Here is a 20,579-nt window from a genome sequence, read left to right as displayed (position 1 = left end):
TTATGTGACTGTAGGGTTCCCCCAGGCGCTGGGCTCACCCACACCTCGAATACTGTGTGCTGTTTTGGCCATGCCATCTGAAAAAAAAATATTAGAATGGGAGAAAGTACAGAGGGCAACAAAGTGATTGTGGGTATGGCACAGCTTCTATATGACAAGAGATTAAAAAGACGGGGATAGTTCATCTTAGAAGAGAGAAGACTAAAGGGGGATACAATAGAGGTCTATAAAATCATGACTGGTGTGGAGAAAGTAAATAAGGAAGTGTTATTTATTCCTTGGCAGAACACAAGAACTAGGGTCACCCAATGACATTAATAGGCAGCAGGTTTAAAACAAACAAAAGAGAGTATTTCTTCACACAACACAGAGTTAACCTGTGGAACTCCTTGCCAGGGGATGCTGTGAAGGACAAAAGTATAACTGGGTTCAAAAAAGAACTAGATATGTTAATGGAGGATGGGTCCATCAATGGCTGTTAGCCATCAGGGATGCAATCCCATGCTATGAATGTCCTTTGCCCAGTGGTCCCCAAACTGTGGGGCATGCCCCAAACATGGGGGATGGGGAATACACTACAGGACCTGGGCCAGCCCCCATACAGGGTGGGGAGGGAGAACCACCCAGCCCCTCTCTGCCCCAGGCCAGCTGCATCTCCAGCTCTAGCACAACTACTCACTGTGATGGTGCTGCCCGTGGGAGCCTGCTGAGGTCACTCAGGGTGAACTGCAAACAAAACAGGGCAGATTAAACCCCAACGCTGGTGGTTATTCCAATACTTAGATTTACCAACCAGCACAAAACAGCTTCTCTAGTACCTCACTGGTTACTTAGAAGTCCAAACAACGCAGTTCCCTTAAAGTGCCCAGCCTCAGGCCTCCGTCCAGACACACACGTCAGATAGGATGATGATTACTGAAAATCTTATCTCATCATATAACAGAAAAGGTTCTTCCAATCCCAAAGGATCAGCCACACACCCAGGTCCAATTATAACTTAGCTCTTACCCAAGATACACACTACAGCCAATTCTTATTAACTAAGCTAAAATTTAATACAAAAGAAAAGAGAGCGAGAGTTGGTTAAAAGATCAATCTACAGACAGACTTGAATTCAATTCTTGAGGTTCAGCTACCCAGCAGAGGTGAGCTTGCAGTTGCCAAAAGCCCATTTAGAAATAGTCCATAGGACCATAGGCAGCGTTGGGGCCCCGCTGGCCTGGCCTCGGTTTGCCAGGAGCCGGATCACTCGAGGATTGCCGGCCCCGGGGCTCGGCTGGCTGGACCATGGGGCTGCCCCAGCCTGGCCACTCGCCCTGTGTCAGTGCAGGGAGCCCTGGCAGCGTGGCGGATTGGGCTCTCCCAGCCAGTGAGCGCTGCTGCCAGAGCCTCAGCTGCTGTTTGGCAAACGCACGAGGAGCCCCAGGAACCAGCGTGCTCTCGTGCCCCGAACAAAGATGGCGCGCTCAGGGCTCACGGGCCGTCGTGCCCCGAACAAAGATGGCGCGCTCAGGGCTCACGGGCCGTGGTGCCCCGAACAAAGATGGCGGGCTCAGGGCTCATGTGCCGTCGTGCCCCGAACAAAGATGGCGTCAGCAGACGACAGATTCCGGTCCGCCGGCAGGGCGGACTCCTGTGACTGTTTCCGTTCACGGTGCGGCGCAGAGGATTGTGGGGTGGGCTGAGGGGACCGTTTCCGGTGTGGGAGGGAGGCCACCCCTCCCTGGGCTGATGCCGAACGCGGGACTCGGGGAGGCGGGAGCCCCCGGGGGGCCGGAGCGCGGTGAGTGGGGGGGTCTGAGGGGCCGGGCGCGGGGGGGGGGGGTGAGGCAGTGGGGGGTCTGAGGGGCTGGGCACAGCGGGGAGGTGGGGGGGTCTGAGGGGCGGGGAGGGCGGGTTGAGGCAGTTGGGGGGGTGTCCGAGGGGCTGGGCGCAGGGGGGGTCTGAGGGGCCAGGCGCAGGGGGGGGTCTGAGGGGCTGGGCGCGGGGGGGGTGGAGCGGGGGGGGCTGAGGGGCTGGGCGCGGGGGGGGGAGGGCAGTGGGGGGGTCTGAGGGGCTGGGCGCGGGGGGGTGAGGCAGTGGGGGGGTCTGAGGGGCTGGGCGCGGGGGGGTGAGGCAGTGGGGGGGTCTGAGGGGCTGGGCGCGGGGGGGTGAGGCAGTGGGGGGGTCTGAGGGGCTGGGCGCGGGGGGTTGAGGCAGTGGGGGGGTCTGAGGGGCTGGTCGCGGCGGGGTGATGCAGTGGGGGGGTCTGAGGGGCTGGGTGCAGCGGAGAGGTGGGGGAGGTCTGAGGAGCTGGGCCAGGAGGGCGGGGTGAGGCGGGGGGGGTCCGAGGGGCCGGGCCAGGAGGGCGGGGTGAGGCGGGGGGGGTCCGAGGGGCCGGAGGCGGGGGGGGGTCTGAGGGGCCGGGCGCAAGGGGGGGTCTGAGGGGCCAGGCGCAAGGGGGGGTCTGAGGGGCTGGGCGCGGGGGGGGGTGAAGCGGGGGGGGTCTGAGGGGCTGGGCGCGGGGGGGGTGAGGCCGTGGGGGGTCTAAGGGGCTGGGCGCGGGGGGGTGAGGCAGTGGGGGGGTCTGAGGGGCTGGGCGCGGGGGGGTGAGGCAGTGGGGGGGTCTGAGGGGCTGGGCGCAGCGGGGAGGTGGGGGGGTCTGAGGAGCTGGGCGCAGCGGGGAGGTGGGGGAGGTCTGAGGAGCTGGGCCAGGAGGGCGGGTTGAGGCAGTGGGGGGGGGTCCGAGGGGCTGGGCGCAAGGGGAGGGCGGGGTGAGGCAGTGGGGGGGTCTGAGGAGCTGGGCCAGGAGGGCGGGGTGAGGCGGGGGGGGGTCCGAGGAGCTGGGCCAGGAGGGTGGGGTGAGGCGGGGGGGGTCCGAGGGGCTGGGCGCAAGGGGGGGTCTGAGGGGCCGGGCGCAAGGGGGGGGGGGTGAGGCAGTGGGGGGTCTGAGGGGCTGGGCGCGGGGGGGGTCCGAGGGGCCGGGCGCAAGGGGAGGTTGGGAGGTGTGGGGAGTCTGGGGGCCTGCAGGACGAAAGTAACTCCCGCGCCCCAGGCTGTTCTGCTGGGGACGTGGGAGGGAGCACCCACCCTCTGCGTGGGGGGGGGAAGGGTTGTTGCCCCCGGCGCTGCCTGGGGGCATGACCCGGGGGCGCTCCCCCCAGCCGGCGAGCGGTGAGGAGAGGCATTGGGCCTGAGGCAGGGATGTTCTGTGGCTGCGGGGGACGGGGGTGCTTGGGCTGCAGCTCTCTGCAGAGCTGGTGGGTTGGTGTGTTGCCTGCCTGCCTGACCCTGTGCGCATTCGCTTGGCTGCTGTCTTACAGGGCCCTTCCCCCCAGGGCACTTCCCCCTGAGCCTGCTCCCCAGGTATGGCTGGGACCCCAGCTCAGAGCACCACAAGGAAGAGGTATGTGTCTGCCGTCCCTCCGCCGTCAAGGGAGTGCGTGGGGTGCATCCCCCAAGGGGATCATGGGGCTCCCACATTCCCAGCCAGAGCCCTGGGGTGGGGGAGGGCAACTAGACATGGCTGCTGAGTGTCTTGGGCTGGAAGGCATCTGTGCTCTGGCTGCCTGGTTTGCAGGAGGGGATGGGGAGCCTGGGCCAGGGCTGTGGGAGAATCTCACTCCTGCCTTTTCTGTCTGGTTTGACCAGAGCTTCAAGTTGTGTGTGGCAGTGAGTTTGGGGCGGCGCTAAGGGACCCGGCAGGGGCTGCTGTAACGGGGGGGTGCGGCAGTGAGCCCAGGGCGGCGCTAAGGGACCCGGCGGGGGCAGTGAGCCCGGGGGGGCGCGGCAGTGAGCCCAGGGCGGCGCTAAGGGACCCGGCGGGGGCTGCTGTAACGGGGGGGCACGGCAGTGAGCCTGGGGCGGTGCTAAGGGACCCGGCGGGGGCTGTTGTAACGGGGGTGTGTGCGGCAGTGAGCCCAGGGCGGTGCTAAGGGACCTGGCGGGGGCTGCTGTAACGGGGGGGCACGGCAGTGAGCCCGGGGCGGCCCGAAGGGACCCGGCAGGGGCTGCTGTAACGGGGGTGTGTGCGGCAGTGAGCCCAGGGCGGTGCTAAGGGACCTGGCGGGGGCTGCTGTAACCGGGGGGGCCCGGCGGTGAGCCTGGGGCGGCACTAAGGGACCCGGCGGGGGCTGTTGTAACGGGGGGGGTGCGGCAGTGAGCCCAGGGCGGTGCTAAGGGATCCGGCGGGGGCTGCTGTAACGGGGGGGCACGGCAGTGAGCCTGGGGCGGCACTAAGGGACCCGGCGGGGGCTGTTGTAACGGGGGGGGAGCGGCAGTGAGCCCAGGGCGGTGCTAAGGGAACCGGCGGGGGCTGCTGTAACGGGGGGGCACGGCAGTGAGCCCGGGGCGGCACTAAGGGACCCGGCAGGGGCTGTTGTAACGGGGGTGTGTGCGGCAGTGAGCCCAGGGCGGTGCTAAGGGACCTGGCGGGGGCTGCTGTAACAGGGGGGGCGTGGCGGTGAGCCTGGGGCGGCACTAAGGGACCCGGCGGGGGCTGTTGTAACGGGGGGGGCGCGGCAGTGAGCCCAGGGCGGTGCTAAGGGATCCGGCGGGGGCTGCTGTAACGGGGGGGCACGGCAGTGAGCCTGGGGCGGCACTAAGGGACCCGGCGGGGGCTGTTGTAACGGGGGGGGCGCGGCAGTGAGCCCAGGGCGGTGCTAAGGGACCCGGCGGGGGCTGCTGTAATGGGAGGGCACGGCAGTGAGCCTGGGGCGGTGCTAAGGGACCCGGTGGGGGCTGCTGTAACGGGAGGGCGCGGCAGTGAGCCTGGGGCAGCGCTAAGGGACCCACTGGGTCCCATTTTAACTGGAGGGTGCAGCAGTGAGTTCAATGAGGTGCTAAGGGACCCAGTGGGGGCTGCTGGTGACCCTGAGTCATTAAATGTTGTTCCTTCTCCTAGGATCTCAACAACTTAATGGAGAAGCTGATGATGGAGAAATTGTACGGCCCCCCCAACAGTGCCAAAGCCGAGGAGATAGCAGGTCTGAGGGGTGGGGAAGGGGAGGCCAGAGGCTTTCCTGGCTGGACTTTGTTGGGTCAGAAGCTCTTGGAAGCAGCGTGTCTCCTCAGGCAGAGCAATCCCCAGCCCCTCCTGGCTCCACCCCTGCCGTGCTAACAGTCCACCTACTTCTGGTGCTTGTATGAGGTGGGGCTGTGCCCAGGGCTTGGGGCCGTGCCCAGGGCTTGGGGCCCTGGTGTATACCTGCTGCAGGCAGGCTTCACGCCCCTCACTTGTTCTCACCCCTGCTTCCATGAGCCCTGTTTGATTGCTTCACACAACGCACAGTCAACCTGTGGAACTCCTTGCCAGAGGATGCTGTGAAGGCCAAGACCATAACAGGGTTCAAAAATGACCTAGATAAGTTCATGGAGGACAGGTCCATCGATGGCTGTTAGCCAGGATGGGCAGGGATGGTGACCCCGGCCTCTGGTTGCCAGAAGCTGGGAATGAGCGACAGGGGCTGGATCACTGGATGATTCCCTGTTCTGTTCACTCCCTCTGGGGCACCTGGCACTGGCCACTGTCGGCAGACAGGACACTGGGCTGGATGGACCTTTGGTCTGACCCGGTCTGGCCGTTCTTATGTTCTTGGTAAAGTGCTCGGGAACCCCGTGGGGACAAGCCAGCGCTGCCGAGAGGGGCCAGTCCCACAGCCCTGGCCCAGAAGCTCTTTCCGAACCATGCACCCTGCCCTCTGCCAAGTGCCTCACCCTGCCCTGGGAGAATCAGGTTTGCGGTGGAGGGTGGGGTTCAGACTCCATGGGCTGAGAAGTCCTTTGCCTCTGATGAGGCTGCCACAAGGGGGCCTGTTGTAGCTGTTTTTTAATTCTCCAGTACACAAGGCCCTGGAATACTACACTTCCCAGTGTGCAATTCAGGCTGCTTGGAGCACTGCATGCTGGGAGAGTAGCCTCTGGGGCCACTGCGGCAGGGTACAGGCAGAGGACTCAGCCGGGTGCTCTTTCTCCTCCCAGTTTGTGACCAATCCCGGCGTGGTTTGAATCTGAGTGTGGCTGGGGAGTGACTAACACCTGTTAGTCAGCGCCCTGGCCCGGAGATTCCCCAGCCACCTGCATCGTGACATTACCTGTATCGCGGCAGAGCCGAGCAGCCCCAGTTGTGGCCCAGGACTTGGTTGCGCTGGGCGCTGTGTACGTACAGCCCCAGTCGCAGCCCCAGAGACCTCACAGTTGAGTACAGGACGAGAGGTAGACAGACAGAGGACCAGAGCTATGGGCTGGAGGCATGTATGGGGCGGGAGCCTGTCAGCAGATCGTCCCGTCCCTGCTAAAACCCAGCGGTGGAGGAAATTCATCCACATTCTAGGAGTACGTCTACACTCCAGAGAAAACCCAGAGCCCAGCTCAGCTGACTTGGGCTTGCACTACAGGGCTTAAACCAGCAATGTAGACGTTCCAGCTTGGGCTGGAGGCTGGGATCCGAGCCCCTGGCTGGGTTTCAGAGCCCAGGCTCCAGCCCAAGTGGGAAGATTTGCACTGCTATTTTTAGCCTTGCGAGTGACTCCTTTGACTGGGCTCTGTGATGTGGCCTTGCAGGTTTCTCTTTGCAGTGTCGCGGTCCCCTGGGGGACTTGTGAACGAAGTTTCCCCAGATTGAGAGCTCCTCCTAGGCTAGGATTTTGAACTGCCAGGAATCTCCCATCCCCTCCGGCCCCATCCTGATAAGCCCACCCCCTGCCCTTCACCACAGAGTCTGGGCAGCTCCCATGGCAGATTGACAGAAATAGGGAAGGCCTTGGGGGTCTATGGAATCTCAGGCTCCTCCCTCGGGGGAGAGGGGTTTGGGGTGAGTTGGTTTATTTCCGTGTTTTGGTTTTGGGATGGGGCTGCTCCGTCCCTGATCACTCAAGGCTTGGGGAGTGCTGGGGACTACGTGGTTTGGAGTGAGGGGGCGCATCGAGAGCTCTGCTCCCTGGGAGGTGTAGGCTGGTGGAGTCATGCACTGGGGACCCTCTCTGGAGTGTGGTTGGGACCTGGTGGGGGGTGGTACAGCACAGGCCGTCGCTGTGTGGGGGTGAGCGCCTGCTGTGCTCTCCCTATGCAGACTCGGACGAAGAGCTCTGCTATTACTACGACAACGATGGGGAGTATTACGAGGATGAGGAGGAGAAATGGGATGATTCCAGCAAGGAATGCGATGCAAAGACTGACGAGGACTCGGTCCCTGGCACCTTCTGTGGCTTCAGGAAATCCTTCCTGTGCAAGGACACCTCACCAGCTCCCCCGCCCCAGAGCTCGCTGGACTATCAACTGCTGGACCTGAAACTGCCCCAGAGGCAGCGGGTGACCGCAGAGGTGAGCAGAGCCATGGGGTCATCCTCTTTCCCTTCCGTTCCCCTGGGCTGTCCGTCCTCTCCCGCAGTGGGTGCGTGTAACAGGGCGTAGCAGGGACCCCTTTGCTCCTGCCCCTGCCCCTGCTCTGCTCCAAAAACCACTCCGAGACCACCTGGCTCAGCAATCACCGGTGCAGTTTATTTACAGCATGATCCCCCCCCCCACCTTCTCACCATATACAGCTTGGGGGGTTCAGTCTGAAGGACTCCCCAGCCTTTGCAGCCAAAAGAGAAGAGCTTCCACTCTCTGGCTTCCTGCATCCAGCCCCAGGCATTTGTGCATTTGAGCAAGAGCCTCTCTTTGGCCTGGGCTACGCTGGTGGGGGGGCGGGCGGGGGGGTTCGAACTAAGATACGCAACTTCGGCTGTGCTATTCGCATAGCTGAAGTTGAAGTATCTTAGTTCGACTTACCTGGCCGTCCTCACGGCGGCGAGTCGACCGCCGCAGCTCCCCTGTCGACTCCGCTTACTCCTCCTGCCGAGGTGGAGTACAGGCGTCAATTCGGGGATCGATTTATCACGTCTACACGAGATGCGATGACTCAATCCCTGATACATCGAACACTCGCCGATCCGGCGGGTAGTATAGACGTGCCCTTAGAACACAGAGTGCACCTCGTCCCTGCTGAAACACGTCCCACGGGGTGCTAGTCTGAACTGGGCTTGCTTCGGCTCCTAGCCATGGGTCCTGCCCTTGTGTGCTCGCCTTGGGTTCTCAGAAGTCTCCTCCCCGGGGAGGACGTACTCCTCGTCCCCTCAGGGCTCTTCCTTGGTTCAGCTGAATAGACCGAGCTGCTTGAGCCTCTCGCGACGGTCAGCGCTCAGAGCATCCTCGGAGCTCTTTCCAGTTTGTCACCCAGCTGTGGGCCGCTGTCCCAGCGAAGGTCGCACTGATGCTGCAGACAGAGGTGTTAGCACCGCCTGGCTCCTGCTCACCACCCCTCTGCCTGCCCAGCTACAGGCCACGCTCCCCTATTAGATCCAGCATGGCACTACCAGGAGCACATGCTCAGCTGCCTGTCTGCCAGGCTCCCTGCTCTGGACCTTGGTTCTGCTTTCCCTGCAGTGTGATTTCCTGTGGGGGAAGGGGTCCTTCTCATCATCACCTGTGACCTCCTGGGAGGTAGGGACTCTGGGTTCCAGCGGTGTGCCCCTGCCCCCAGTTGGGCAGGGCTGGCTGGGGTGGGGCTGTGCCCAGCTGGCACGCTTCTCTCCCCAGGAAGCGGAGAAGAACGCCAAGGAGCTGGTAGCTGAGGAGGAGCGAGTTAAAAGGAAAGCAGAGAAGAAAAGACTTAAGAAGAAAGTGAGTGCCCAGGACTGCGTTCTCCTGGCGTGCCTGCTTCCTCCTCCGCGTTCGCCCGCCCGCCCGCCCGGCGCGCCTGCTCCCTCCTCCGCGTTCGCCCGCCCGGCGCGCCTGCTCCCTCCTCCGCGTTCGCCCGCCCGGCGCGCCTGCTCCCTCCTCCGCGTTCGCCCGCCCGCCCGGCGCGCCTGCTCCCTCCTCCGCGTTCTCCCGCCCGCCCGGCGCGCCTGCTCCCTCCTCCGCGTTCGCCCGCCCGCCCGGCGCGCCTGCTCCCTCCTCCGCGTTCTCCCGCCCGCCTGGCGCGCCGGCTCCCTCCTCCGCGTTCTCCCGCCCGCCCGCCCGGCGCGCCTTCTCCGTCCTCCGCGTTCGCCCTGCGCGTCTGCTCCCTCCTCCGCGTTCGCCCGGCGCGCCTGCTCCCTCCTCCGCGTTCGCCCGGCGCGCCTGCTCCCTCCTCCGCGTTCTCCCGCCCGCCCGGCGCGCCTGCTCCCTCCTCCGCGTTCGCCCGCCCGCCCGGCGCGCCGGCTCCCTCCTCCGCGTTCGCCCGCCCGCCCGGCGCGCCGGCTCCCTCCTCCGCGTTCGCCCGCCCGCCCGGCGCGCCGGCTCCCTCCTCCGCGTTCGCCCGCCCGGCGCGCCGGCTCCCTCCTCCGCGTTCCCTCTGGAGGGGAAACTTCTGGTTCTCTGCTACCCAGTTGCCCCGTGTTTTGAGCTCTCCAGCTCCATCTCTCAGCCTGTGGGAAAGGGCCATGTCGAGCTCAGTCCCCTCCTTATGCTCCTCGAGGAGATGAGTGTAAAGCAGCCCCATAGGAGAGGGGCGGGTGTGGGGGTAGATTGAACGGGGTGTGGGGCTGTCACAGCTTGGGCTAAGGAGCCAGGGCGGGGAGTCTCTCTCGGATCACGCAGCAATCGCACGCATTGGAGGGACTCTCTGGTCAGTGTGGGACAGGGAGTGCTGGCCAGGCTGTACCCGTGTGCTCCCGTCCCTGGAGTCCTCTCACACGCAGGCCCCTAGCTCCAGCCCGCCAAGCCAGGAGCTCAGCCCGCCCTGCGTCCAGCCTGTCTCAGCCTCGTTCCCCTTGCCAGAGGAGCTGCCCTGGCTGCCTGCCCTGGGGTGGGGGGGTGGCTGCTGGGTGGCCCCCGGCCCCAGGCTGTGTCCGTGGTGATTTGGAAGCTGGTGCAGCCTGCCCCAGGAGGGAGCGGGGCCAGGGCCCCTGGCTGGGGAAAGTGCCACCTCTCTGGAGCTCACTCGTTTCTCTGTGGCTTCCAGAGGCAGAAAGACCGGAAGAGGCAAGAAAAACTCGAACAAGAATTGAAGCCCAAGCCCGAGCTGCAGTCGGTAAGTGGCTGGGGCGCCTGGCTCTCCGGGCAGCCTGCCCTGCCGCCCCGGCCTTGGGAGCGGGACTCGGGGGCGCAGCACTCTTGGTTCCCGTGTGTCTGAGAAGAGGAGGGGCTGTAACCTGCGAGCGCTGGGCTGGGCTCTCCCCTCCCAGGGGAGTCGGGCGGGCGGGTGCCAGGTGGCAGAGCCCTGCCATCCTGGGGAAGCTGCCAGTGGAGCTCTGATCTCACAGGCTGGTGCTCTCCTTGCAGAATGAACCTTGTCTGAACGGGGACGCGGAGGAGGAAGGCGCCGTGACGTCATTGCGGAAGGGGCCCCTGGACTCCAGCCCCTGCCGGCGAGATCCCAGCAAGGCCTCAGCTCCTAGGAGAGGGGAGGGAGTCAGGGCTCAGGTCAGGAGTGCAGACATGAGCACCGAGGAGGAGACGGAGGTGAGGCTTGGGTGTGCTGGGCTGTGGTCCTGTCCTGCTTTGGTGCAGGGCCCGGCGCTCACCCGGCCTGCCTAGACGGAATGGGTGGGGTCAGCTGCCTCGGTGTTGGCTGGGGGTCAGGGACCCGCTGCCTCTGGGGCCAGGTGTCTGCTGGTCGTGCACCCCGCAGGGCGCTGGGCTGGCCTGCTGTGGATTGATGTCCCTGCCCACCCAGCCTGACGCCTCTGCCCCTCCCCCAGGATGAGCTGGACCTGAGCAGCACCTTTGTCTCCAAAGCGCAGCGCAAGGTGGGTGTGAAGCCGCTGACGCCCAGGAGGGAGAAGGCACCCAGAGCTGAGCACAAGGAGCCGGACAGGAAGCCCCAGCAGGAGGTGAGTGTTGGGTTCCTGGGCTGATGCCTCCCTCTGAGCGGGCCGGGTGAAGGCGCCTCCCCTAGCGTGTCTCAGCCGTGGGGGGAGGAGGGAGCCCCCTGGCTAGCGGGAGGACAAGCGCAGGCGGAGCCGTCGGCCCCCTGCGAGGTGACCTGCCCCTAGCCGGAGGGAGCAGAGGCAGGGAGGTGTCTGGCTAACGCTAAGAGCAGGCTAACGGTGCAGCATCGCTCCAAGCCCGGCCTGCAGCCTGGGCTAGTGAACAGGCCAGAGGCCCTGTGTGGGCCGGAGGCTGCTCAGTTGCTGGCTCTGTTGGCCCCACCCTGGCCAGCGCACTCAGGCGCCTCGTCCTGCAGCCGGCTGGGCTTGGCTCCCGGTGGGTTGGAGCAGCTGAGGAAGCGGGGGAGAGGAGGGGCAGTTCCGGCTGCGCCCGGTCTCCTTGGCAGCGCTGTGGCGACTGAGGGCAGTGGCTCTGTCTGCGTGTCTCTCTGGACGGTGCCAGTCCGTGGCATGTAATTGTACAGGTGCCTAGTTCAGGGCAGGGGCCCGGGGCTGGGTGAGAACTATGGAGTGTGCAGATCCTGGTCAGGCAATCCGAGTGGAGGGATTTGGTGCTGTGCTTTCGCAGAGGGACGGCCCCGGCCCGGGGGCGTGTGGGGAACGGTTAGCAGAGCTGGCAGCGCTGTGCCAGAGCAGCCCGGGTACTGTGATGTTGGGCTCAGTGCCCAGGTGCCAGCCAAGAATCCCAGCACGGGAGCTTTGGGCGCGGTCTGGGTGAGGCAGGAAGGGCGGGGCCATCGTGTGGATTGTGTCCTGGCTGATCTCGCTGGGGGGGCTAAACTGTGCCTGCGGGGGCGGGCTGGGCTAGCAGGGGCGTGTGAGTCCCCACCCCCGGGACTCCCAGCACAGGACTGGAGCCGCTGATGTCCGGCATGGGGCAGCGATGCGCTGGAAAGTGACAGCTGAACGACTCCCTGCGCTTCCCCAGAGCTGTCCTGCCTGGGGGGCCCTGGCCGCAGTGGGGCACCACCTTGCCCACACAGACACCCCCATGCTCTGGAGGCAGAACCGGGCTGGGCTGCCTGGGGTGGGAGGCTGGAACTGCCGGCCATGCAAGTGGCTGGCACGGGGAACTGCCGCTTTTCAGAGCTGGGGGCCCTGTGTGAGTCACAGGCCCAGAGGTGGGGGAAGGGCTTGGTGGGTCGTCCCCAGGGAGCAGGGCCTGGGGCACAAGCCTTCAGCTTGGGCAGGAAATACCCTCTTCCCCTTCTGGCCGAGGGGAAAGGCCAGGGTGTGAGCCGGCTGCCCCCAGCTGCCATGGCAGTGGGCACAAGTCTGGCCAGTGCCACACTGCCCTTCAGAGCCCTGTCCGTGTCCCCTGCTGCCCGGGCTGGTCCTGGTGAGCCGGGCAGCCTGTGTGGCCAGGGGGAGTAGCAGGCTTCAGGTTTTCCCCTGCAAGCCAGAGGCTCTGCTGGGGCGGCCCTGCGGGGGGCGGCCGTTGCAGTACCCCAGCCTTGCAGGTCCCCCTGAGTTGTGTCCCTCCCTGGTAGGGAGCACAGCAGTTCTTTGCTGTGTGTCCCGACCCCATGGGCTGGAGACATTGAGAACATCCTGGAGGTGCCTGGAACCACCTGCGTTCGCTGGGCAGAGACAAGTCTCCGAAGGGCCCCCGCCTCCTCCCACTGCTGCACCCCAAGGTGGTCAGCACTGCTCGGCCTGAGAGCTCCCTGGGGCAGGCGGGTGGGGAGCCCCAGACCCCCCTCAGTGCGACTGACTGACTGGTCAGAGGGGTTCCTTGAATGCTGGGGCCATGGGGGCCGGTGCCAGCAGGGGGGCGTTGGTGTAACCCGGCCCCCCTCGCTGCAGTCTGAACTGGAGCTGGCGCGTCCCCAGGAGGAGCTGGAATGTTCCCGCTGCCCTGCCTATGCCAGAAGAAAGCAGCCTCCCGGGGGCGAGGCCAGGGCACGGGGCAGTGCCAGTCGCTGTCAGCAGCCGTGGCCTGAGGCGTGGTGCGGTGGCAGTGGTGGGCTGGGTGACTCGGGCCCTGCTCTCGCCAGGGGCTGAGTTCCCGCCTGGTCTGTGCCCAGCTCAGGCGAGCGTGGGTTCCCAGACGGGAGGCTGGCCTGGCAGCTCTGCAGGTGTGCTGCTGCCTCTCCCCTGCAGGGCCCCATGGCCACGCGCTGCCCAGCCTGACGCTCGCCTCCTGCCAGCACTCGGGGGCGGGGGATGAGCCCAGCCCTCACCCTGTTCCTTGGCTCCCTGGGCAGGTGCCGAGGCCTGGGCAGGATGGGAGTGGAGTGGATCCCAGCACAGTGCTAGCAGGTCAGTGTCCGCCCCTCACAGGCCCGGCCTTCCCACACCAGAAAGAAGGGGGTGGGGCCAGAAAAGGGCCCCGCCTTCCCTGTGCCAACCTGGCTCCGCCCTGCCCTCCCCCTCACTGCTGGTCTCGCTGTGTGTACTGGGCCCTCAGTCCTGACGCCCAGCCCTGGGCTCCCGCCCAGCTCTGCTGGTGCCCCTCACTCCCGACCCGCAGCCCCTGCTAGCCCAGCCCTGGGCTCCCGCCCAGCTCTGCTGGTGCCCCTCACTCCCGACCCGCAGCCCCTGCTAGCCCAGCCCTGGACTCCCGCCCAGCTCTGCTGGTGCCCCTCACTCCCGACCCGCAGCCCAGCCCTGAGCAGGCGTAGTCCTTCCCAGGGCCCTTTGCTTCCCAGCCTTGTTTTCCCCCCTCTGTCCCTGAGCAAACGGCCCATTCCCCGCTGCATCCCGCTTGTCTCGCGGGGAGTGTGATCTGCGTGTAGGTGCCAGGCGGGCACGGGCACCCTGCAGGCCTGGCTGAGCTGCCCAGGGGGCAGTGACGCAGTGCCTGTCATGGGGGCCCTGTTCCCTTCTCACAGGCTATGGGAACGAGGCGGCGGCGCGGGGCTGCTTCCAGGAGGCCGTGCTCTTCTTCACTGAGGCTGTCAAACTCAACCCTCGGGAGCACAGGTAGGAGTGCTCAGGCACTCTCTGGCGGGGGCGAGGGTGTTTGCTCCTCTCTGGGGGGTGCTTTTTGGGGCAGGGCTGGGGGGAGTGTTTCTCATTGGGAGGGGTGGGGGGCTCTCCCTGGCAGCCCGTGTAGCTCCCTCCCAGCCCTGGCCCTGTATCCCCAGCCCGACTCCCTCTGGGCCTGCACGGTGTGCTGCAGCCTCAGCCCCCACGCAGGGGCAGGAGCGGGCAGCCAGGGCTGGGGCAGGCTCCGTGACTGGCCCAGCGCTGCCGGGCGCTTCGGGGCTGGCGCAGGCTCCGTGACTGGCCCAGCGCTGCCGGGCGCTTCGGGGCTGGGGCAGGAGCGGGCAGCCAGGGCTGGCGCAGGCTCCGTGACTGGCCCAGCGCTGCCGGGCGCTTCGGGGCTGGCGCAGGCTCCGTGACTGGCCCAGCGCTGCCGGGCGCTTCGGGGCTCGGGCAGGAGCAGGCAGCCAGGGCTGGCGCAGACTCCGTGACTGGCCCAGCGCTGCCGGGAGCTTTGGGGCAGGGGCAGGAGCAGGGAGCCAGGGCTGGGGCAGGCTCCGTGACTAGCCCAGCGCTGCCGGGCGCTTCGGGGCTCGGGCAGGAGCAGGCAGCCAGGGCTGGCGCAGACTCCGTGACTGGCCCAGCGCTGCCGGGAGCTTCGGGGCAGGGGCAGGAGCAGGGAGCCAGGGCTGGGGCAGGCTCCGTGACTGGCCCAGCGCTGCCGGGTGCTTCGGGGCAGGAGCAGGAGCAGGGAGCCAGGGCTGGGGCAGGCTCCGTGACTGGCCCAGCGCGGCCGGGCGCTTCGGGGCAGGGGCAGGAGCAGGGAGCCAGGGCTGGGGCAGGCTCCGTGACTGGCCCAGCGCTGCCGGGTGCTTCGGGGCAGGAGCAGGAGCAGGGAGCCAGGGCTGGGGCAGGCTCCGTGACTGGCCCAGCGCGGCCGGGCGCTTCGGGGCAGGGGCAGGAGCAGGGAGCCAGGGCTGGGGCAGGCTCGCTGACCGCGCTCTCCCTGCAGGCTCTTCGGGAACCGCTCGTACTGCTATGAGAGGATGCAGCAGTACGACAAGGCCCTGAGTGATGCCCACGTGGCATTGAGCCTCCTGCCCGGCTGGCCCAAAGGCTTTTTCCGCAAGGGCAAGGCCCTCATGGGGCTGAAGGTACCTGGGTGTGGGGGGTGGGAGCCAGGGGAAGGGGGCGGGGGCCTGGCCCTGTGCGGCAGGGGGGAGCCTGGCCCTGGTGGTGGGGGTGAGGGGGAGTGGGGAGGCTCTGGGCCTGGTGGGGGTGTCAGTGAGTGACTCTATCTGGCTCTCCCCAGCGCTATGCCGAGGCCAAAAGCACCTTCCTGGAGCTGCTGCGGCTGGACAGCTCCCACGCCGACGCAGCCGCCCAGCTGGAAGTCTGCCAGGTGCAGCTCATCCTGGTGAGTGGCCCTGCTGCTGACGCGGGGTGGGGGGGAGACAGGCCCTCCAGCCGTGGGCACAGCACGGCCTGAGCGGGAGTGCGCTGGGCTGGCTGGCTGGGACCCTGCACGGGACACAGCAGGGACAGCCGGGCACAGAGCGTGAGGCAGGAATAATCTCTGCCTGCCGGGCCTGCTGGGACATCACTGGGGGCCCGGCGTCATCTCTGGGATCACCACCCCTCTCAGGCTGGGGGCTCTGGCTGGGACCCTCCATGTCCAGTCTCTCCCCCAGGCAAGGGGCTCCGTGCTCTGACCCCTGGTGACAGCCTAGGGCAGCCAGGAGCCCGGCTGCAGGAGGAGATCCCCGAGGGAGTCTGGCACGGCTGGGAAACTGGGCCGGGGCCTCTCCCTGCGAGGCCGCCTGCACCAGCCCGGGTTGATTTGATGTGCAGGTGCCCAGATGCCAGGGTGATGGTCAGCAGAATCAGAGCCCTAGCTCACTAGCTAGGGAAAGGGGAGTGGGACTGGGCCACTGACCTGCTCCCCTCCCGACAGGAGAACGGCTTCAGCAGCTTGAGCGGTGAGAGGAGCCTGCCCATGGAGCCGTCGCTGGGAGCCACGGAGTCTCAGCCGGCAGGCTCTGGTAAGGGCACAGGGGCATGGGGACCATTGGGTGTGGAGCTCTGCTTCCCTGTGGAGACCTGGCTTGGGCCCCGTCTTCCTCGGAGAACCAGTAACGCTGCAGGCTGGGACTGAGGGGCACTGGCAAAGCTTGGCTGGGGGAGCAGGAGTGAGGGGCACTGGCAGAGCTGCGGGGGGATGGGGAGCCCAGGTCTGGGATAGCAGGGGGCTGCAGCTTGGGCTCGAGGGGCAGCTCAGGGTTGAACTGCCAGTCCCCCAGCCCTGTTTGCCCCCTCTGCAGTGTCCCCACTGGGGGGCCGAGTCTTCTGTGCAGCTCGTGAGCAGCCTCCCGCTTGTCCCTGCCTCTGACCGACCGGCGCTGTGTCTGCGGAGCGGGGGGTGCTCAGCCTGCCTGTCCCCCCAGGTGAGCAGGCCAGGAGCTGGTCCCCGGGCAGCAGTGGCTGCGGCGAGGGGGACGAGGATGGGGAGAGCGGGTTTGTGACCATCACGAACTCACGGAGCCGAGGGAAAGGCCCAGGCCAGCAGGGGCTCCGGGCCAGCAGCAGGGAGACCCCAGCTAGCACCAGACACCCCATAGCCACTGCGCATCAGGCCAGGTAACGGGGCGCCTGGGAGATGGGCTGTGGGGGGAAACAGGCTAGTCTCCTGGGTGCATCTCTGGCTATGCTTGAGGAGCAATCTGGGACTCGGGCCTGGGGGTGGGGCAGGCGCTGGGCCCTGGGCAAAGAGCCAGGTGGGCCTGGGGGTGTGGGGAGGGGTGGGCCCTGGGGCAGGAAGGGGGCAGACGCTGGATCCGGGGCGGAGGGGGGCGCGGGCGCTGGGCCTGGGGGTGCAGCGGGGGAGCGGGCGTTGGGCCTGGAGGCGGGGAGGGGCGGGTGCTGGGCCTGGGGGTGCGGCGGGGGAGCAGGCGTTGGGCCTGGAGGCGGGGAGGGGCGGGCGCTGGGCCTGGTCGTGCGGCGGGGGGGGCGGGCACTGGGCCTGGAGGCGGGGAGGGGTGGGCGCTGGGCCTGGGGGTGCGGCGGGGGCGCGGGCGCTGGGCCTGGGGTTGCGGCGGAGGCGCGGGCGGTGGGCCTGGAGGGGGGAGGGGCGGGCCCTGGGCCTGGGGGTGCGGTGGGGGGCGGGCGGTTGGGTGGGGCAGGGCGATACTCTTGTTGGCTCCCTGGGTGACCCCGTGCTGTGTGCCTTCGGCAGGGAGTGGTATGCTGTGTGGGTGGGGAACGTCACCCCCAGGATCACCCAGACGTTGCTGCGCAGCTGTTTTGAGGCGTGAGTGATTCTCTCTCTCACACACACACACACACACACACACACACACACACACACACACACACACACACACCTCCTAGCTGTGTGGGGCGGGGGGGGCCCCCTGGCCCCACCCCTACACTGGTGCCCCTCCAGGCCCTTCGCCCCAGTCCCACGGGTGCCCCCTCGCGTTGCCTTGGCTAGCAAGCGCCACATGCCTGGAGTTGCCACAGGGCCACCCAGTCCAAGGAGCGCTGCCTTCTGGGCCAGAGCCTCTCCCGTCTGGCTCTGGCTGCACCTTCCTGCAGCGGGGGGCCGGGAGCCAGGCCTGCCTTGAGGCGCGTCTGCCTCCCCTCCCCGGAGTAACCCGGCCACTCTCGGCCCCCTCGCTGGCTGTCTCCCTCCGGCTGCCCCAAGAGCCCCTCGTGTTGGCTGCCCCGAGCCTAGGGCTGAGCCCCCGTCTGCTCGGCAGGTTTGGGCCCATCCACTCGGTGCGGATGCTCCCGGAGAAGTACTGCGCCTTCATCAACTACACCAAGAAGGAGGCGGCGGAGGCGGCCTACGCAGCCCTGCAGGTCAGGCCAGGCCTGGGGAGAGGGTCTGGGGGCACTGGCCCATGTGGCTTGGCAGAGGCTGGCAGGGCCCCACTGCTGCCAGCCATCAATGCAGCCTGGTGGGCAGCAGGCAGGACTGGTCATGGCAGGCGCTTGGCTCTCCTAGGGCCAGGCCTGCTGTGCCCAGGGGCCCACTCATCCTGCCTCTCTCTGGCTGGGGGCCCCACCCGAAGGCTCCCCCGTCAAGACAGAGCCCCGCTTGGGTTCTGTCGTTCCCCCACTCACTGCCCACCCCTGCCCCGGGCACGTACTCTGCATGGAGACTTGCCCCAGTCAGTGCCTGGTGCTGAGCCCAGTTCTGGGTGCGCAGAACCCTCCCTCGGTGCCCCGCGCTCAGGCCGGGCCGGGCCGTCTGCACAGGGCCTGTGCCAGCGACACCGGCTTGGTCACAGCAGCCTGGGCTCGTCTGCCCTCCCGCAGGCCCCTCTGCGCCGCAGCCTGGGGCCTCCTTGTTCTCCCAGAACCCTGCCTCGCTGGCGTGTCTCCTGCTGTGCCATGGTGCCCTCCTGCATTGCTCCTTGGCAGCGCTGTGAGCGCCCTGGCCACGGGGTGACCTGTGCTGACCGGCCCCTTTCTCCCCAGGGCGCCGAAGTGGAAGGAACCAAGTTTGTGCTGCAGCTGAAGCACCCTGACCATGCCACGCCAGCCCCTGGGAGGGCTGGCCCTGGCAACGCCCCGCGGCCTGTGGCGAGGTAGGTGCTGCCCTTGGGAATGGGAGTGCTGGGGCCTGCAGCGGGCAGGAGTGGGCAGTGCCCCCTGCTCCGGGGCTGCTGAGATATGGAGCTGAGGAGCCGAAGCAAGGCTGTCCCCAGGCCTGAGGAGGGGTCTGCCCAGCGCCCCTCCAGGTGCCCTGGCCCTGCTTGGCTCTGGCTCGGAGGAACCACTCCACCCCTCCAGTGCCAGCTTGGAGCCGTGGCCTGGTACTGCCTTGGCATGATGCCATCACCAGTGGCACCCCAGCCCCAGGTCTGCCGGTGGGGGGCTGGAGCTCTGGGCTGTGCATGTTTGGGGGATGGGCTGGTGAGGCGTGTGCAGGCTCTGGACCCTCTGTGTGCCCCCGCAGGGAGCCGGTGCGAGTGCCCCCCACCCTGGAGTGCCATTTCTGGCGGAACGCCGGCTGCAGCTACGGGGCCGACTGCCGTTTCCGCCACCTGCCCCACAGCAAGGGGCTGGACAAGAAGCTGTCTCAGCACTAGGGCCCTGCCCTGGCCCCGTCGTTGCAGGAGCCTGGAGGCCGGATGTCCCCAGGCTGACAGCTGGCTCCCGCCTGGCCACGCTGCCTCGTGGGCACACGAGTGACTGGACGGCCACAGTGCTGGGCCTTCCCGAGGTCCCTCCAGCTGCTGCCTGGTGCCTCCCCGTGACCCAGCGCCAGCTAGTGGGCGTCACCCCCTGGGGTACGGCTGGTCTCGCTGCTCTGTGGATCGGGACCCTGGCTGGCTGGGCTGGGCTGGGCTGCGGGCTTCCCTCCCCTAGGAAGGAGCCATGCAGGCTGGGTGGGGCGGCCTCCCAGGGGCTGCCTCCGGGTTGGTTGGCCTGGAGGGAATTGCTGGGCCTCTCCTGGCAGGGAGGGCTGGAATTGCCCAGTGGGGGCGCTGTGCCCCACACCTATGGGGGCACTGGAGCTGGCTGCAGCCCCCTTTGCCTTATTATGGAGTGAGGCCTATGGGTACTACGACTCCCAGCATGCCCTGGAGCCAAGCTGTTGGGATGGGGGGCAGTGTGGCATGCTGGGAGTTGTAGTCTGCACCCCCCGGGCTGCTCTTCTATGGCTATTTCATACCAAAAATTGTCCCGGGGCAGGTTCCTCCCTCAGCCATGCTCTCTGCCTCCTGCCTTCTGATTGGCTGAGCCCCGGGTGTGTTACACAGACTCTGCCCAGCTCGGGCTTGTCTGTGCTGCGATGCTTTGCGCCCTCTGAAGCACTGGGCACTGGCCCCTGTTGGCAGACAGGACACCGGGCTAGATGGACATTGGCCTGACCCAGTCTGCCCACCCTGCTGTAGCTCTTTGCGGGGGCTGGCTGGGTGGGGAGTGTGGCCCCTGTCCATAGAGCCGCCCTCGGTTCCACATACTCGGGCTTTTAACGTGTTCCCTTTGTTCATGGAATATCCCTCGGGGCTAACCTGGGCCGCCCCATGCAGAGCCCCACAGGCCTGGGCCAGCTCCTTATTCCCCTGCCACGTGGTGCTCTCGGCACCAGGCAGGCGGGTCCCCGATCCCCATTCGCTCATGTGCAGCACCGTCCCTGGGGCGCTCTGCCCTAGTGCCGCCTCCATTCTTCGGCTCCGGCCCACTCTGGCTGGCCTCTGCCTCACCTGTCTCCCACAGCCCTGAGTGCAAAGCCAGCTGGGTACCAGGGCCCGGCCTTGCCCTGCTGATCAGAGACTGGCTGGCTGCTGGGGGCAGGTGCCAGGCTGTGCATGGCTGAGGGGCCAGGATCTGCCTGCGGGAGATGATGCAAATTGACCTCTTATGGCCCTGAGAGCGTTCAGTGGGTGGGCCTTGCTCCCGGGCTGTGGGGAGGCGAGCCGGTGCCCTGGTGGGGCTCCGCAGACTCTCCCCCCTGCCAGCCCCAGGTTTGCAGTGGCTTCGGCACCCAGTGGGAATTTGTTCAGGGATTTGTACCTGCCTGGAGATTTACAGATTGTTCTTAATAAAACTCATGGAAGAACCCACCCTCTCCCTTCCGCCTTCCCACTCTGGCCCTGCTGGCTTCCCCCACCATGGCCCCCGAGCCCCCTCCTGCAGCTGTGTGTGTGGGGAGCCACTCTGCATACTGTGTGGGTTGTGCCAGCAGGTGCCGCTGTTCTCCATGGCACGCATGGCAGAGCCGCTCCTGTTCTGGGAGAGCTGGCGCAGCCTGCCGTGGCTGTCTGCGTCTCCTGTGCTCCTGGTGGAAGGAGCTGTGGGCTCCCAACA

At 66.7% G+C, this 20,579-nt stretch overlaps 1 protein-coding gene across 7 annotated transcripts; it reads left to right on the top strand.

Moving 5' to 3' along the window:
• Positions 1-1,485: 1,485 nt before the first annotated feature.
• Positions 1,486-20,336, top strand: TTC31 (tetratricopeptide repeat domain 31). Of its 7 annotated transcripts, none has more exons than XM_045019015.1 (18): positions 1,486-1,654; positions 3,303-3,385; positions 4,883-4,964; positions 7,049-7,299; positions 8,557-8,640; positions 9,902-9,970; positions 10,222-10,362; positions 10,683-10,772; positions 13,037-13,091; positions 13,664-13,754; positions 14,770-14,911; positions 15,070-15,174; positions 15,712-15,799; positions 16,202-16,394; positions 16,990-17,064; positions 17,516-17,618; positions 18,240-18,349; positions 18,721-20,336. In XM_045019015.1, the coding sequence occupies exons 1-18, from the start codon at positions 1,501-1,503 to the stop codon at positions 18,851-18,853; spliced, it is 2,049 nt and encodes a 682-aa protein (XP_044874950.1). In that variant the 5' UTR covers positions 1,486-1,500; the 3' UTR covers positions 18,854-20,336. The 7 variants fall into 7 exon arrangements, with proteins under 7 accessions (XP_044874950.1, XP_044874948.1, XP_044874949.1 ...); XM_045019013.1 differs by having other exon boundaries at positions 10,641-10,772; XM_045019014.1 differs by having other exon boundaries at positions 10,222-10,401.
• The last annotated feature ends 243 nt before the right edge of the window (positions 20,337-20,579 follow it).

The sequence above is a fragment of the Mauremys mutica genome, chromosome 5 (genome assembly GCF_020497125.1).
Source record: "Mauremys mutica isolate MM-2020 ecotype Southern chromosome 5, ASM2049712v1, whole genome shotgun sequence".
Classification (NCBI taxonomy): domain Eukaryota; kingdom Metazoa; phylum Chordata; order Testudines; family Geoemydidae; genus Mauremys; species Mauremys mutica.
The sequence above is the reverse complement of the archived record's forward strand: the minus strand, read 5'-3'. Positions and strand labels throughout refer to the sequence as shown.